Source organism: Zea mays, chromosome 1, assembly GCF_902167145.1.
Source record: "Zea mays cultivar B73 chromosome 1, Zm-B73-REFERENCE-NAM-5.0, whole genome shotgun sequence".
NCBI classification, from domain to species: domain Eukaryota; kingdom Viridiplantae; phylum Streptophyta; class Magnoliopsida; order Poales; family Poaceae; genus Zea; species Zea mays.
In genome coordinates, this window is record NC_050096.1 from 301,794,911 (window position 1) to 301,810,606 (window position 15,696).

Genomic DNA, 15,696 nt, shown 5'->3' on the forward strand with positions numbered 1-15,696 from the left:
TTCCTCAACAATGGTGCATCCCCCAACTCAAACTGATGAACAGGTTCATCAAGAGGAGGTGTGTGATCAAGGGGGGCACAAGATAATGATGTTATGGAGGAAGAAGCACCACAGGCCCCTCCAACTCAAGTCCGAGCAACGATTCAAAGGAATCATCCCGTCGATCAAATATTGGGTGATATAAGCAAGGGAGTAACTACTCGCTCTAGATTAGCTAATTTTTGTGAGCATTACTCTTTTGTCTCTTCTATTGAGCCTTTCAGGGTAGAAGAGGCCTTGCTAGATCCGGACTGGGTGTTGGCCATGCAGGAAGAGCTTAATAACTTCAAGCGAAATGAAGTTTGGACACTGGTGCCACGTCCTAAGCAAAATGTTGTGGGAACCAAGTGGGTGTTCTGCAACAAACAGGACGAGCACAGGGTGGTGACAAGGAACAAGGCTAGACTTGTGGCAAAAGGTTATGCCCAAGTTGCAGGTTTGGACTTTGAGGAGACTTTTTCTCCTGTGGCTAGGCTAGAGTCTATTCGTATTTTGTTAGCCTATGCCGCTCACCATTCTTTCAGGTTGTTCCAAATGGATGTGAAGAGCACTTTCCTCAACGGGCCAATCAAGGAGGAGGTGTATGAAGAGCAACCCCTGGCTTTGAAGATGAACGGTACCCCGACCACGTGTGTAAGCTCTCTAAGGAGCTCTATGGACTTAAGAAAGCCCCAAGAGCATGGTATAAATGCCTTAGAGACTTTCTAATTGCTAATGCTTTCAAGGTTGGGAAAGCCGATCCAACTTTATTCACTAAGACTTGTGATGGTGACTTATTTGTGTGCCAAATTTATGTCGATAACATAATATTTGGTTCTACTAACCAAAAGTCTTGTGAAGAGTTTAGCAGGGTGATGACTCAAAAATTTGAGATGTCAATGATGGGCGATTTGAACTACTTCCTTGGGTTCCAAGTGAAGCAACTCAAGGACGGCACCTTCATTTCCCAAACGAAGTACACGCAAGACTTGATCAAGCGGTTTGGGATGAAGGACGCCAAGCCCGCAAAGACTCCAATGGGAACCGACAGACATGTCGACCTCAACAAAGGAGGTAAGTCCGTTGATCAAAAGGCATACCGGTCTATGATAGGTTCTTTGCTTTATTTATGTGCTAGTAGACCGGATATTATGCTAAGCGTATGCATGTGTGCTAGATTTCAATCCGACCCAAGGGAGTGTCACCTTGTGGCCGTTAAGCGAATACTTAGATATTTAGTTGCTACGCCTTGCTTCGGGATCTGGTATCCAAAGGGATCAACCTTTGACTTGATTGGATACTCAGACTCCGATTATGTTGGATGCAAGGTTGATAGGAAGAGTACATCAGGGATGTGCCAATTCCTAGGAAGGTCCCTGGTGTCTTGGAGTTCTAAGAAACAAACTTTCGTTGCCCTATCCACCGCTGAGGCCGAGTATGTTGCCGCAGGACAGTGTTGCGCGCAACTACTTTGGATGAGGCAAACCCTCAGGGACTTTGGCTATAATCTGAGCAAAGTCCCACTCCTATGTGACAATGAGAGTGCAATCCGCATGGCGGATAATTCTGTTGAACACAGCCGCACTAAGCACATAGACATCCAACATCACTTTTTGAGAGATCACCAGCAAAAGGGAGATATCGAAGTGTTTTATGTTAGCACCGAGAACCAACTAGCCGATATCTTTACAAAGCCTTTAGATGAGAAGACCTTTTGCAGGCTGCGTAGTGAGCTAAATGTCTTAGATTCGTGTAACTTGGATTGATCTATAGCATACATGTGTTTTATGCCTTTGATCATGTTCCTTTATGCATTTTGTTGCTTATTTATGGTGCTCAAGTTGTACCCATGATCCCCGGACCTCACAAGTCCATTTGCAAGTGATGTACTTATTGAGGGGGAGGCATGCTACAACTTGACACTTTAAGACTAACCGTGTGTTTAAGTTGACTTGTTTTAGTCTCAAAAGTGGATTGAAAGGGAAAGGTGGACTTGGACTGTGAAAGACTTCCACTGCACTCCGATGAGAGGGTAACTTATTCCAAGTTCATCTCCATGATCTTATTGCCTTTTTACTCTTACTTGAAGATTTTGGTGAGGCAATGGGGTTTTAAAGGCCAAAAATGATCTCGTTTTGGTGCTTGATGCCAAAGGGGGAGAAATTAAGGCCTAAAGCAAATGGATCAGCTACCACTTGAGAATTTTGAAAATAGTAGAGTTAGAGCTTTTGTTTTGTCAAAATACTCTTATTGTCTCTTTATGTCAAAAGTTGGTCTCTTGTGGGGAGAATGTTTGATTATGGGAAAAGGGGGAGTTTTTGAATACTTGATCAATTTCTCTTGGAACACCTCTCTTTATGCCTCAACAAGTGTGTTTGACTTAGAGATAGGAAATTTAAGTTGATTTGCAAAAACAAACCAAGTGGTGGCAAAGAATGATCCAAATATGCCAAATTTGAATCAAAACAATTTTTTGTTCTCATTTGTGTTGATGTTGCACTTATTCTAGTTGCTTTGTGTTGTGTTGGCATAAATCACCAAAAAGGGGGATATTGAAAGGGAAATGTGCCCTTGGGCCATTTCTAAGGATTTTGGTGATTACGTGTCCAACACAAATGCCTTAAGTATTAGTAAGTGCCAAATGGTGGATGAAGTGAAAATCAACACAAAGGTATGATTCTAGACTTAGTACATTGATTTTTGTGTACTAACATATTTGTCTAAGTGCTAGAATCAGAGAAAACACAAAAGGAAAAAGACTTGGCTGGAACAGCCAAGACTCTGCGCAGTCTAGGTGCACCGGACAGTGTCCGGTGCACCAGGCTTGAGTCTGGTCAACTGGCCGCTCTCGGGAATTCGTCGGCGGCGTACGGCTAAAATTCACCGGACTGTCCGGTGAGCCAACGGTCGACCGCGCAATCCGCACGTGACGCGTGGCCGAGCCAACGGTCTGAATGGGGCACCGGACTGTCCGGTGCGCACCGGACAGTGTCCGGTACGCCAACGGCTCCAAATCTTCAATGGTCGGCTGCGCCATTTTTGGAAAGCAATCTGCACCAGACACTGAATAGTGCTTGTCCGATGGCACACCGGACTGTCCGGTGCGACACCCGACAGAAGGCAAGAATTGCCTTCCCTGATTGCCTCCAACGGCTCCTAGCTGCCTTGGGGCTATAAAAGGGACCCCTAGGCGCATGGAGGAGAAATATACAAGCATTCTTTGATCATCTCTAAGCACCAAGACTTCATTCTAGCGCATTTGATTCCTTGTGATAGCAATTTGAGCTCCTCTTGAGTTGAGAACTCCGTGTGTGAACTTAGAGCTCAAGCTGTGACTAGTGTGCGTGTTTGTGCTGTTGAGACTTGTGTGTGTTGCTTTTCCCTCCCTTACATTCGTGCTTGTGATCATCATTTGTAAGGGCGAGAGGCTCCAAGTTGTGGAGATTCCTCGCAAACGGGATATTGTGAAAGAAAGAAAAACACCGTGGTATTCAAGTGGATCTTTGGATCACTTGAAAGGGGTTGAGTGCAACCCTCGTCCATTAGGACGCCACAACGTGGAGTAGGCAAGTGTTGTACTTGGCCGAACCACGGGATAAACCATCGTGTCTCTTGTGTTTGTTCTCACTGTGACTATTGTGTTTCACAAGATCTCGGTCCTTAGCCACTTGATTTCATTGTACTAACACTTAATCAAGTTTTGTGGCTTTAAGTTTTAAGTTTTTACAGGATCACCTATTCACCCCCCCCCCTCTAGGTGCTCTCAAGCGCGCCGATGTTCACCGTCGTCCGAGCTTCACCCGGGTGAGAAACCCATTGCATCCCACCCTTTCTTATCTTTTCCTTTCCTTTTCGAGCTCGTGATCGTCGGTAGCTATGTGCTGGTGAGCCGCCATCCGCGCCACCGTGAAACCGCCTCACCACACCTCTACTGGCTTGGCGCGTTGCATCATAGTTAGTCACACATGCCCTAAACTCCTCCCATCTCTGCGTGCGAGCGCAGTGCACCCTATGCTGCCACGCAAACGACTTAGCTATTCAACCATCCATGGCCGACGGTGACCCGGTCGAACTCCCATCGCGCCGACACTAACGTGTGGCCAAACGCCCAACCCCATGCCCAAAGCCCCTCCTCTTAGACCCCATGTAACCTTGTCGGCAGACCGTCTAAATGTCACCTAGAGGGGTGCATAGGGGAAAGCTAAAATTTATAACTTCAAACACAATGTTCGACCCCGGTTAGGTGTTAGAACGAGAATAATAACGATCAGGGTGAGCGAGAGAGAGAGTTCTTCTTGCACAAGTTGCTCAAATGATTGTGGATTACTCGGGGAGCAACTTAGTTGATATGGAATCAAGCGCAAGCAAGAGAACTAGAGAGAGGAGGGAGAGGAAGAATCAAATCGCAAATGACGGTCAAACACAAATAACCTACTTCCCATTGAGAAGTCCATAAAGGATGGGTCCCTTTCAACTCTTTCCCTCTCTCAAACAGTCACAGAGACCCATTGAGTTTTCTTCTCTTCTTGGGGACACCAAGTCCTGCAAGGACCTCCACACAAAGAAACAGAGTCTCTTGCTTAACTATACAACTTGTGAGAATGGGAGTGAGAGCGAGAGCGAAATTGAAAACCCAAAAAAAGAGCACAAGAGATTGCAACACTCAAGAACACAAGCACTAAGTCTCTCTTCACTCAAATCAGTCGAATGTGCGCTTGTGTAGCTTTGAATGCATAAGAGTTGTTGCGCTTGAGGCATGGTTGTTTGGTGTAGCCCCCAACCACCCAAATAGCCGTTGGAGGTGAGTGGAGAAAACTACACAGTCGAGTGGCACACCGGACCTCCAATAGTACCGATCTGGTGCACCACCAGACCCCTGTCATACTGCTACAACAGGTAGCCATTCTGACGGGTGATTGGAAAAGTAATTGGTCTGATGGCACACCAGACCTAGCCACATCAAATCTAACCATTGAGATATGAAAGTAGCTATTGGACCCAGATGGTCTGGTGCATCACTAGTCCGGTCCGGATAGTCAGCCTCTGAAGTGCCTTTTTTACATCCTCTCCGTGTAACCGATCCAGATAGGCACTAGACCGGTCCAGCATGCCAGCTGGTAAAAACTGAGTCTCGACCTTCTCCGTGTAGACGGTCTGGTGCACCATCGGACCGATCTCGTACGCCAGACAACAACCCAGATTTTATAAACTTGTCCAATTCTTCTTCAAATGAATTTTAATGGTCTTGAGTATATTCATATGACTTAGACAAACATATCTAGATGCAATCCAACTTGTCTAAGTCACAGAACTTGGACATTTCAATTTCTCTAACTCATATTCCTGATTTTAGCTCGAACTTGCTTCAAAAGAGCTCCAATAGAGATTCATTGAAACGGATCTTTCTAACCATTTTAGATGAACCAAATATGTTCCTAGGGATATTTAGAACTTATCCAAAGTATAGAACTAGTGCTAGTTCGACCATTTGAAGTTTTACCCATTTTGACTAGAGTTGAGCTGATTCTGACTTAGAAACTGAATTATTGAACATGTGAACCTGTGAATCAAAGATTAGGCAAACTAGTTAGTCTAAAAGGTTGTGATGGTCATCAAGTACCAAAATCAATTAGAGGAAATGGTTTAAGGCCATTTCCATTTCAACGTTGTGTTGGCCTGAGCACCCACTGCATGCTCATGTGTCGCAAGTGTCGAGACGTTAGAGAAGACCCTCATGGGACCCACCTGCGTGCTTCCCTTCATGCCTGTACCCCCTCCTGGCCATGTGTTGTCGCTCGATGGGCCGCACAGACAACCCTACAGGCTGGAGTCATCGCACCAAATCCCGCTGCAGGCACACAAGATCCAATCGGATCTTCTGTGACCTAGCCCCGTGGCCTTGTGTGTGGTCGGGTCGCAACCACTCAGAATCGCAGTCATCTCGGGACTTCTTGATAGTCGCCTAGATGGGATGATGAATAGGTGAAATCTCAAATTTAATCACCTCAAAAAAACTTGATCTCAAATTAGTTGGTTAGAGCAAGAGGTAAAGTAATCGGAGTTATGGATATAAGTTATTCAATCATGTTGCTCTAATGAATGCAGAATAGACTTGGGAGCAACACAAGATGATTATAATGGAAATCAATGCAAGAGATCATTTGGTTATCTTCAAGAGCATTCATATGACTTAGAAAAACATATTTGGAGTCTATCCAACAAGTCTAAGTCATAGTTCTTCATTTTTTATTTCTCCAACTTAGATTCTCATTTTAGCTCAAACTTAGCTCCAATACACTTTTTTCCAAAATCTGAACTTTTCAATCCCTCTAAAAGGTGCTCAAATACATTCCTAGGGGCATTTATAACTTATCCAAACATATGAACTACTCATAGTTTATCTTATCCTTAGTATGCCCTTTCTAGCCTTGTTTTGAGATATTATTCATATTGAATTCTTCAATTTCATTCTTATGAACCTCCATACATTCACTTAGCAAAGTAGTAGTACATAAGGTTGTGATGATCATCAAACACCAAAACCAATATAGAAACCGCTAAAAGCCCATTTCCCTTTCACTTTTGCTCTGAGGCCCCTGTCCTTTCCCTAAATTAATTTTTTGTTCGCTGAGTCACAACAAAAAACACTGCAATCCCCTGGAATATATGGATAATTAGGTATAGGTCCTTGGAATTTTGAAACCTCATAACTTTTGCATAAAAAGTCCAAATTTTATTGTTCAAGTTAGAGTAGCTTCATAATAAATTTGCCTACATGTTAACAGCATTTTTCACCATGTCTTGTACTCAAATTAATAGTTTAATATTGGTTTAACTAAGTTAATTAAAACTAGTCTTTGATGGAGTTTGAACCGAGGATTTTTTATCCTGCCTCACTGAAATCAATGTGAATGAAAATAAGGCCAACCAAGATGTATGGATCCTAATTAAATAATGTGAGTCCCTAGACGCCCCTAGTTTACTCACGATTACTGCAAATTAACTCCATTCTCAATAATTTTTAACTATATGTTTAAGATATTGTGTAAAATCATTAAATGGTAAAGTAGCCCATGGTATGCCTTCAAGGGCATGACTAGTTTAACCCAAGATAATGAAAATTTATCTTTTTGTTCTTTGTAAAATACAAACATGGTCTTAATGATTTATGTTGCCCATAACTAATATGTCAAGAAAATACATTCTAAATTATCCTAGAGCCTATAAACTCCACATTTAATGCAAATCCTTTTCATAAATATGGTCTACTTTGTTGCATATGGCTGGTGTATTGTTCTTTTATTATCAAGTGTATTGAATGCATGTTTGTATCGTGTAGACCATGAGCAATTTGTGGTTTCCGAAGGTGGTACCAGAGAAGACCCTGATCAACAAATGGACAAAGGCAAGTGTCCTTTGACCTCCTTATGTCCTATTTCACGTAAGAACTTACTTTCCTGCATAACATGATCAACATTAGGATGTCTAGTTCGTTGTTTTCCCGGTCCTTGTTTACCTTTGGGAATGGGCAGTGATGTTTAACTTTTATGCTTGTGTTGAAAGGGAAATATGTCTTTGGGCTATCTCTAAGTGTTTTGGTGATTAACTTCCCAACAACTTTATTGTTATCATTTATTTATGTAAGACACTTCCGTTATGTAATAATGTTTGTGACATTTATCTCTATACATTTGGTCATTATATGTGTTGTTTTTTGTGCACATATGAGACGCACCCGTGTTTACCCCTTAAATCCGGGTGTGACACACGATCTGCTGGTCATAGCATTCACTGCATTTTTTCACACGCTGTATAGTAAATCCGTGGGTGTTTATAGTATACACATGAGAGGGCTATCTATAGGTAGTTAGGTCAATTTGGGGTAGGTCAATGGTCGGACGACCACGTGTCTGTCCGGTTGGCCATCTATACATCGATTTTTGCTCATCCATAATACGTTACTCCCTCCGTTTCTTTTTATTAGTCGCTGGATAGTGCAATTTTGTACTATCCAGCGACTAATAAAAAGAAACGGAGGGAGTATATAGAGACTAAACTTTAGTTGGGTGTAATCAACCACCTATATCTGACTTCACCTATCTACGTGAGGGCTGAGGTGGAGTCCTTTCAACTCTTAGATTCACCCAACACTTGTATCCACGGTTGATTTGTGTATTTCTTGTGGTTCTTTTATAGTCCCTTTCCCTTTATAGTGAGCAGTTGCAGAAAGTTTATACATAAGGATTTTCTAGTTGCACACGGTCCAAACTGTTTTAAAACCAGCGCGCACCAGACAAGAAGACCAGTACGTGGTACAGTGCGTGCGTCGCACACGGTCCGCTCGCGCGCCACGCCCACTTGGCCCGCCGCACCTGTGCCCGTGGCCCGGCCACGTCCCCTCCTCCGTCGTTTCCGCGGCCCGATCGGCGACCTCACCACGTCCGCTGCCTGCACCCCACCCCCACCCAGCGGCAGCGTGTAGGATAAGCCGCTTGTGGCCGCCTCGCCTTCCCCATCACGACCACCACCCAATCACCACGCCAGCTTATATGCCCCACCCGGCGCCACTCGACGTCTCACGGAGAAAAAGAAAGAGGAGCTCGGACAAGGCAGAGCGCCATCGTTCGGTTTCCTTGCTGAATTCCCGATCGCTCGCTCGCTCGAAAAGAAAGAAGCTAGCTTTTAGCATGGCGTCTCTGGCGTTCGGCAGCACCGTAGCGGCGGCCGTGGCGGCGACCTCGGGGAGGACGCGGCCGGCGCGCCGGTCCGTGCTGGTCGTGCCGCCCGCTGCCAGCAGGGGCGGCCCGGCGCCGGCCAAGGAGGAGAAGGGCCTCGGCGAGACCATCTTCGGCTTCATCTTCAAGAAGGACCAACTGGTGGAGACGGACCCGCTCCTCAACAAGGTCGGCGCCGCGCCGGCCGCCGCCTCCCGCGCCAAGACGACCGCCGGCAAGAAGGCTGCCGGCGGCGACGACAGCGGCAGCGGCGGGGGGTTCAACCTCGGCGGCCTCGGCGGGCTCTTCGCCAAGAAAAGCAGCTGAACGTGCCAAGTGTGGCGTGGTTTATGGATTGTCGAACTCAAAGCTGGATTTGGCTTTTGAGGGGGAAATGGTTGCGCATATATATTTGTGGACGTGTGGTGGTGTGACCAGTGATCTTTGATGTCATAATGTGATATACTCTACTTCCAGCTGCACCTGTGATTTTTTTTCAGGACTTCGTTTTGCTCTCAATCCATATGGATTGGATGAGATTGAGTTAGTTTAATTTTCAAACAAGTAAAAATCTTTCATATTTTTTTCTAATCTCGTCCAATTCAATAGGAATAACCGAACCAAACCTAATTATGACAGGCCTAAGTATGACAGATGGGTTATTAAAATGGTTAAGCTACTTAGCTGATCATGTTTGATTTATGTCTGATCTTACTTTACTCTTGGGTGCAAATAATAGCTTGGGAACCACTGAATCTAGATATTGATTGCCTTTGCTGTGCCAGTTTACAGTTTAGGAATTATGGACACTACTTAATCCAGACATGTGTATATATCAGTCTCAGATAAATAGATTTCTCTTTGAGAGAGACAATAAACCCAACAACCCAACAGAAGTATTGGTAAAAACCGAATCAATCGGTGATGTGTTTTTTTTACCATGAATTCCTGAAGAGGGCCCGGTTGGCAACCATGTCGGAAACACAAATCCTTCCTTTATTGTGTAGTATAATAATCGTTCTGCTCAATTTCTTGATCAGAGTAGTGGAGTACTGGAGTTCCAGTTGCTGATTGGCCTTGCAGAGTTCCTCCTGCCTTGGCATTGTCATGTTACAAAACTGAGGGCACACAACACATGCTGTACCCTTTGAATGGATGGAAAGGATGTAAAATTTATGAACTCTGGACATATCTCTGTACAGTTGATAGGAACAATGGTGATATCTCTGTACAGTTGATAGGCAGAGCTGCCGCAGTAGCTCTTCATGCTACAGCTTACAACCACACAGGGACAGGACAGTTAGGACATCTTTGCCTTTGCAAAGAATATCCCAGCAAAAAGACCTGGTGACAACATGCAGATACGAGACACCGTTAGGGGTAACATGGGTAAAAAGAAGGCCATTAGAAAAATGTCATGGGCAAAATAAACACTTACCAAAAACTATGCTACAGAAATTTTCGACGCTTACAGGGACATTGAACAGCAAAATACCAGCAACCGAAATGGGTACCTTGTTCAGAGAACCAACGAGACTGAAAAAGAGAACAAAATGATAAGGACTTCTCTGCTCACAGGAGTGCAGATCTCTTCTCTCTTTTTTTATGCAAACATTTTTGTACTGCCGTCTCACCTATACGTTGTTGGACCAGTCTGATGCAAAAACCACACTGATGAGAAGCTGATGGCTAGCCCTAGCAAACCACTAGCTGTTGCAACAACCCAGAACATAGGCTCTCTGATAACCTCACTGCAAATCAAATGAAAGTAAGAAGGCAACCATTTGTGATGAAGGCAACCATTTGTGATTATGGACCTCACTGCAAATCTTTTATATGTGCAAAGGAAGAAGGCAACCATTTGTGATGATAATTTGACTTTGTATTATTTAATAAGTTGGTCGCAGGTTTTTTTTTTTGAAAGATAGGCCAGGCATACACCGGGTCTCGAGCCCAGGTTGCATCGCTCTGAACTGGTGCACTCTACCAAACTCCAAACGAGCCAGAGCTCGTTCCCAAAAGCTGGTCGTAGAGATTAAAGCATCTTTTATGAACAAAGGCAGAACGCTTTTTCATGAAAGGAAGTTTAAGTTTAATGTAGAGTATGACGAAATGAAGTTTAATATGTTTTGACTAAACTGGAATCAACAGGTAAAACTTAATGCATAACATGTCTACGATCTGCTTTAAAAAATATGTCTATGATCAATCAAATCAATAGAGTTAACTACTCTAAAATGATCAGGCCTGAAAAAACAAAATAACAAATACATAAATACATTAACAAATGACTCAGACCAAGTACTTTAGTCCACACCATGCAAGTTTTTTTAATTTAGAAAAGTATGGTGAACATGCAACAAGATGAAATTCTTACGCTTGATAAACATATTCCCACTCATTGAAGGCTATAACCAAAATGAGTGCGAATGGAATTGAGAGTGCATTGTTGAGTAACACCATAGAAACTTCATTGAGGGAGCCAGATTTTGTTGATTGCTTAGCTGTATCCATCAAGCGCCTTAGTGTAAGCTGTTATAAAAGGATCGTGTATTAGAGGTGCTAGGGACACAGCAGAACTAACAATATTGACCTCATAAAAAGAATGAATAAGCTTGAATTAAGCTTGATATTGTTCCGGTGTTGATTATGGACCTTAAATGAACTAATTCATTATACAATGAAAATCTAAAGATTAAATGCATGACAGAAACCTCTGCACAGCAATCCATTGAGATTGTAAAGAGATTTACAATAGTTTATAGATGTGTAAAACTATTAGCACGAATGAACTAACCGAGTAGCCTGCTGTTAGAAAGCAATTCAGAATTTGCCACGTGTAGCCAACTAGATGGAAAGAGAGATCTGTAATCCCCCCACATACAGCTGATACAATCTGCAAAGGAAGTGGAACATAAACTGTTTACTGTTCATGTAAAAAAATCATGCTGTTCTGGAGGTAAATTCTTCGTGAAGGTCAATACACTTTGATATATGGAAGTCAAGCAGGAATGAACCTACCATCAGAAACAGTGCAGCCCAAACCTTCTTATTCTGACCCTTCCTGAATATATATATCTCTCCTATAGCCGTTATAATATTTGTCATGTTCTTTAGTATTGTCACCATTGCGACGTTTATGTACTTCAAACTGAAGAATTGCAGAGACAGAGAAAAGTTGGATTAATCAAAAATAGTACTGCAACTGCAAGCCTACCACACCAATAAAGTTTACTTTAGAACTGAGACAACTACAACCTGAAATAAAAAAAATGATGGAATACTATCACATTTGTCCTGACAGATTTATTTCACCTAAAGGTTACCAACGGATCATCATGCAACATATAGATGCCGAGTGATGCAGGAAGTACCTGTACATTCCAGTTAGTAGCATACCGATGAAAACAAGATTCACCGGAATCCAGACTTTTATCAGCTTCCATGTGAGTTCCTCCGTTGAAATGACACGGAAGAGCTCAAGTATAAGAAGAATGAGCACACTTATAAGGTTCTGAACCAAAAAGAGAGATATGATCAGTCCGATGATATCAGAAATGCATCACTTACACACATGCATGACATTGAATTTGAACTACAAAATCCCAAGCCGCATAATTACAAAAAAACGCAGAATAAACCGAATCACCTGGTATAGCATCAACGATATTCCAGCATCGAAGTTGTAGCTGGAGAGAACCACCTTGTTGAGCAATATCATGCTGCAGGAGGCGATGCAGTAACAGATCCCTGAAAGCAGCGGCCCGGCCTTGTTTCCCCACTTGCTTTGCTGCTTCTGAAGCAAGGTGTCGAAGACATCCGAGGTCTTCCTCGATAATCTAAACACAGCACGCGAAGCGATTGGCCAATTTCTCATTTACAGATTATAGTTCCGCGGGTGATCGTAGCACAGAGATATGGAGCGGGGTTTGATTACTAGACGTACTTGTTGGAGGCCGCTTTCCGGGCGACATTGGCGGCGACTTTGATGATGGAGTTGTTCTTCTGCTTGAGGTAGCCGTGGATGATCTTGTAGACCGAGGCGTCGCCGTTCTTGACGGCGACGGCGGCGACGCTGGTGTTGCTGGGGGACTTGGCCTCCTCGATGTCATCGCACTCGGACCTGAACTCGAGTGACATGGACGCCGCAGAACCTGCAACTGCAACGCGATAAATTGATTAGAAGCAATCCACCCCCACAGTCCCATCCCATCAGGACACCGGCAGCGGGCGATCGAACAAAAGAGAACGAGCTGGTGTAACCTGAAAGGAGGAAAACCCCGGAGCAGAGCAAGAAGAGCGGAGGCCGGCGGAGTTGAGACGGATGGGAAGAGGAGAGGCGGTGGCCGGTGGGGGAAACGGGCGGTGGACGGTGGGCGCTAAAAGGGGGGAGGAGATGCCTTTCGACGGCATGAAGGGGCTTGGGGAGGACGCAAAGGTGGGCGATGCGGTGGTGGAGGCGGCGGAGGCGGAGGCGCGGGGGTCAACGCGTCTGCGGCCTCGGGGCGCGGAGGAGGATGGAGGCCGGCGTGCGGCGGAAGGGAGGTCGATCGGGCTCGGCGGGAGGGACGAGGCGGAGGCGATGGTCTGGTACTCTGGTCAAATCTCAAATCAAACGTGGCGGGAGGGATAGTGTGGACGGGAACTGTTGGAGTCAAACTCAAGTCACAAGGCGGCAAGGCAGGTCAAAAAGGGTTTAAACACGTGGACCATGTACGTGTGCACCGCCAAGTTATAAAAATATTTACACTTTTTTGAAAAGACAAATTTACTTTAAATATAATTTAAAATATAAAAATTATAACATTGAATATATATTATAAAAATATAATAAATGAAGATCTAATAATAATAGTTTAGGATCCTACTATTTGTTACCTTAGTTGATGATCACCAATAAATCTTTATTAATTGTTAAGTCATTCGTGAATTTTGTTAAGTTATTTTAGGGTGTGTGATCATTAACTAGGATAACGAATAACATTTCTATAATTATTTAATATTATAAGGAGCTTGTCATGCTAGGTTTTACGAGGAGCTTGTCATGCTTTGCCTTCAGCAGCATACATGCATTTGTCCTCTAGAGAAATAAGCTATATGACATAATATATGTTGCAGGTGGTCAACTTATTAAGAATATTCTCATCATAGATGCCTTACTAGAAGGCAACAACAAGAAATGATGCCAACATGCACGAGATGGTTATTCCTAGTGTTGCATGAAGGCACGTAAGGACTCACAAGGTTGATGCTAAATGGCATGGAGATTAGACTCCGTATCTAGCTATAAGCGGGCAGTGGCGAACCTAGTATTTGATCACAGAGTATGTGATGGAAAATGTCTTATGCAATTTGGTAAACCATTAATAATTCGGTAAAACCATATTCTAATTCGATAAAACCATATAGAGTACAACGATAAATCTTAATACAATTTGTTCAAGTGAAATACAAATAATTTAAAGTATAGATATAGAAGAGACTTACAATATTACTTGTTGATCATCCGCTTTCTCAATGACATGAATGTCTCAATTATATCACCTTCATCAACTTGGAAGAAAATGTCTCGCTCAATAAATGTGAGTAGACAATCATCCAAAATAGTATCACCTAGCGTATTTCTTGATTTTGATTTCACTATAACCAATGCACAAAATACCCTTTCAACTCGCAGTTGCCACCGGTAAAAGCAATACCAATTTGAGAAGCAAGTACACCATATCATACACTTTGTGTCTCTTTGTTTCAACAAGCTTAACTGAGAGATCAACAATGTTCTCAAGACCTTAGAAGCGTTCATCCTGTTGCACGTCATCAATATAATTATCAAGTTGCAATTTTAGTTGTAGTAAATTGTTGTTGGAGAAGTCAATAGGATAAAATTCAGCCAATCTATGTACCTTCTGTGCATCAAAAGAAGCAAATGAGTGTGAAGGACTAAAGGATGACATACAAGAGAGCAGCTCCATGTTAATCTCATCAAATCGATTATCAATCTCTTGATTAATTTGATCAATGACACCAATGTATACTTCTCTTCTAAAATGATCATCATTTGTTTGGTTTTGGGCACGAGCATGCCTTGCTGATTTTCCATAAGGCACATAAGCACCATCCATAGCAGGAACTTCGACACCATGTGTAATACAAAATGAAGTGACATTCTTTAGAAAATTACCCCAATCATGAGACCTCAATTGTTGCATTATGCTCTTTGCCACATTAACAAGTGAGATTGCATTAAGAATATATTGATCCCTTCTCTGCAAACACTTAGATAACTCATTTGTGTATCCAAGAGTAACATACATTAAGTGCACAAAGAAAACAAACTCAAAGGTTTCAAATGCTCCAAACACGAAATGAATCTTCGTCCAATCATCCTTATGTGCAGTATCAACACCAAGATCAATGAGAACATCATGGATTGAAGAATACATAGTGATGATGGTACATATAGTTTTGTAATGTGAGCCCCACCGAGTGTCACCAGGCCTAGGCAAACCCATCTCTTGATTTAACCCACTCCCTGATTCAAGCTCAGCACACTCTAGTGATTTCTTGACATTCTCAAGCCTAGCATTTCGAAGCATACCATGACGCTTGCAAGAAACCCCAATAGTGTTCAACAAGTAGATACTTGATCAAAAAAAAGTCTTACAGTTTGTATTTCCCTTGGCAACAGCTACAAGAACTAGTTGGAGTTGATGTGCAAAGCAATGAATATAATAAGCACAAGGTGATTCTTTCATGGTTAATGTTTTCAGTCCTTTAATATTTCCTTTCATATTGCTAGCCCCATCATAACCTTGACCTCTAATCTGAGTCATACTCAATCCATGACTAACAAGTAAACCTCTGATTGCTTCCTTAAGTGACAAAGAGGTAGTATCATCTACATGAACTACTTCAATGAAATGCTCACATGGCCTTCCAAGTTTATCAACATAACGCAAGCAAA

General features: G+C 43.0%; 2 protein-coding genes across 2 annotated transcripts; one reads left to right on the forward strand and one right to left on the reverse strand.

Annotated features, from left to right (window-relative positions):
- Nucleotides 1-8,606: 8,606 nt before the first annotated feature.
- Nucleotides 8,607-9,232, forward strand: LOC100281325 (uncharacterized). The gene has a single exon (NM_001294254.1). The coding sequence runs from the start codon at nt 8,706-8,708 to the stop codon at nt 9,057-9,059; it is 354 nt and encodes a 117-aa protein (NP_001281183.1). The 5' UTR covers nt 8,607-8,705; the 3' UTR covers nt 9,060-9,232.
- A 401-nt stretch (nt 9,233-9,633) lies between these two features.
- Nucleotides 9,634-13,295, reverse strand: LOC100279720 (GDP-mannose transporter GONST2). Its single transcript, NM_001399048.1, has 10 exons — nt 12,996-13,295; nt 12,679-12,892; nt 12,382-12,571; nt 12,107-12,246; nt 11,754-11,883; nt 11,530-11,628; nt 11,110-11,264; nt 10,367-10,483; nt 10,171-10,268; nt 9,634-10,076 (listed from the first exon to the last, which is right to left on the reverse strand). The coding sequence occupies exons 2-10, from the start codon at nt 12,870-12,872 to the stop codon at nt 10,033-10,035; spliced, it is 1,167 nt and encodes a 388-aa protein (NP_001385977.1). The 5' UTR covers nt 12,873-12,892; nt 12,996-13,295; the 3' UTR covers nt 9,634-10,032.
- Nucleotides 13,296-15,696: the final 2,401 nt, after the last annotated feature.

Bases quoted from the DNA above. Each gene is read 5' to 3' on its own strand.
- LOC100281325 (NM_001294254.1), top strand. From the start codon at position 8,706: ATGGCGTCTCTGGCGTTCGGCAGCACCGTAGCGGCGGCCGTGGCGGCG.
- LOC100279720 (NM_001399048.1), bottom strand. From the start codon at position 12,872: ATGTCACTCGAGTTCAGGTCCGAGTGCGATGACATCGAGGAGGCCAAG. The intron at 10,484-11,109 runs GTAAGAATTTCA...TTTGATTTGCAG, and splicing joins TGGGAATATGTTTATCAAGC to TGAGGTTATCAGAGAGCCTA. The intron at 10,077-10,170 runs GTAAGTGTTTAT...TGTTGTCACCAG, and splicing joins TTTCTGTAGCATAGTTTTTG to GTCTTTTTGCTGGGATATTC.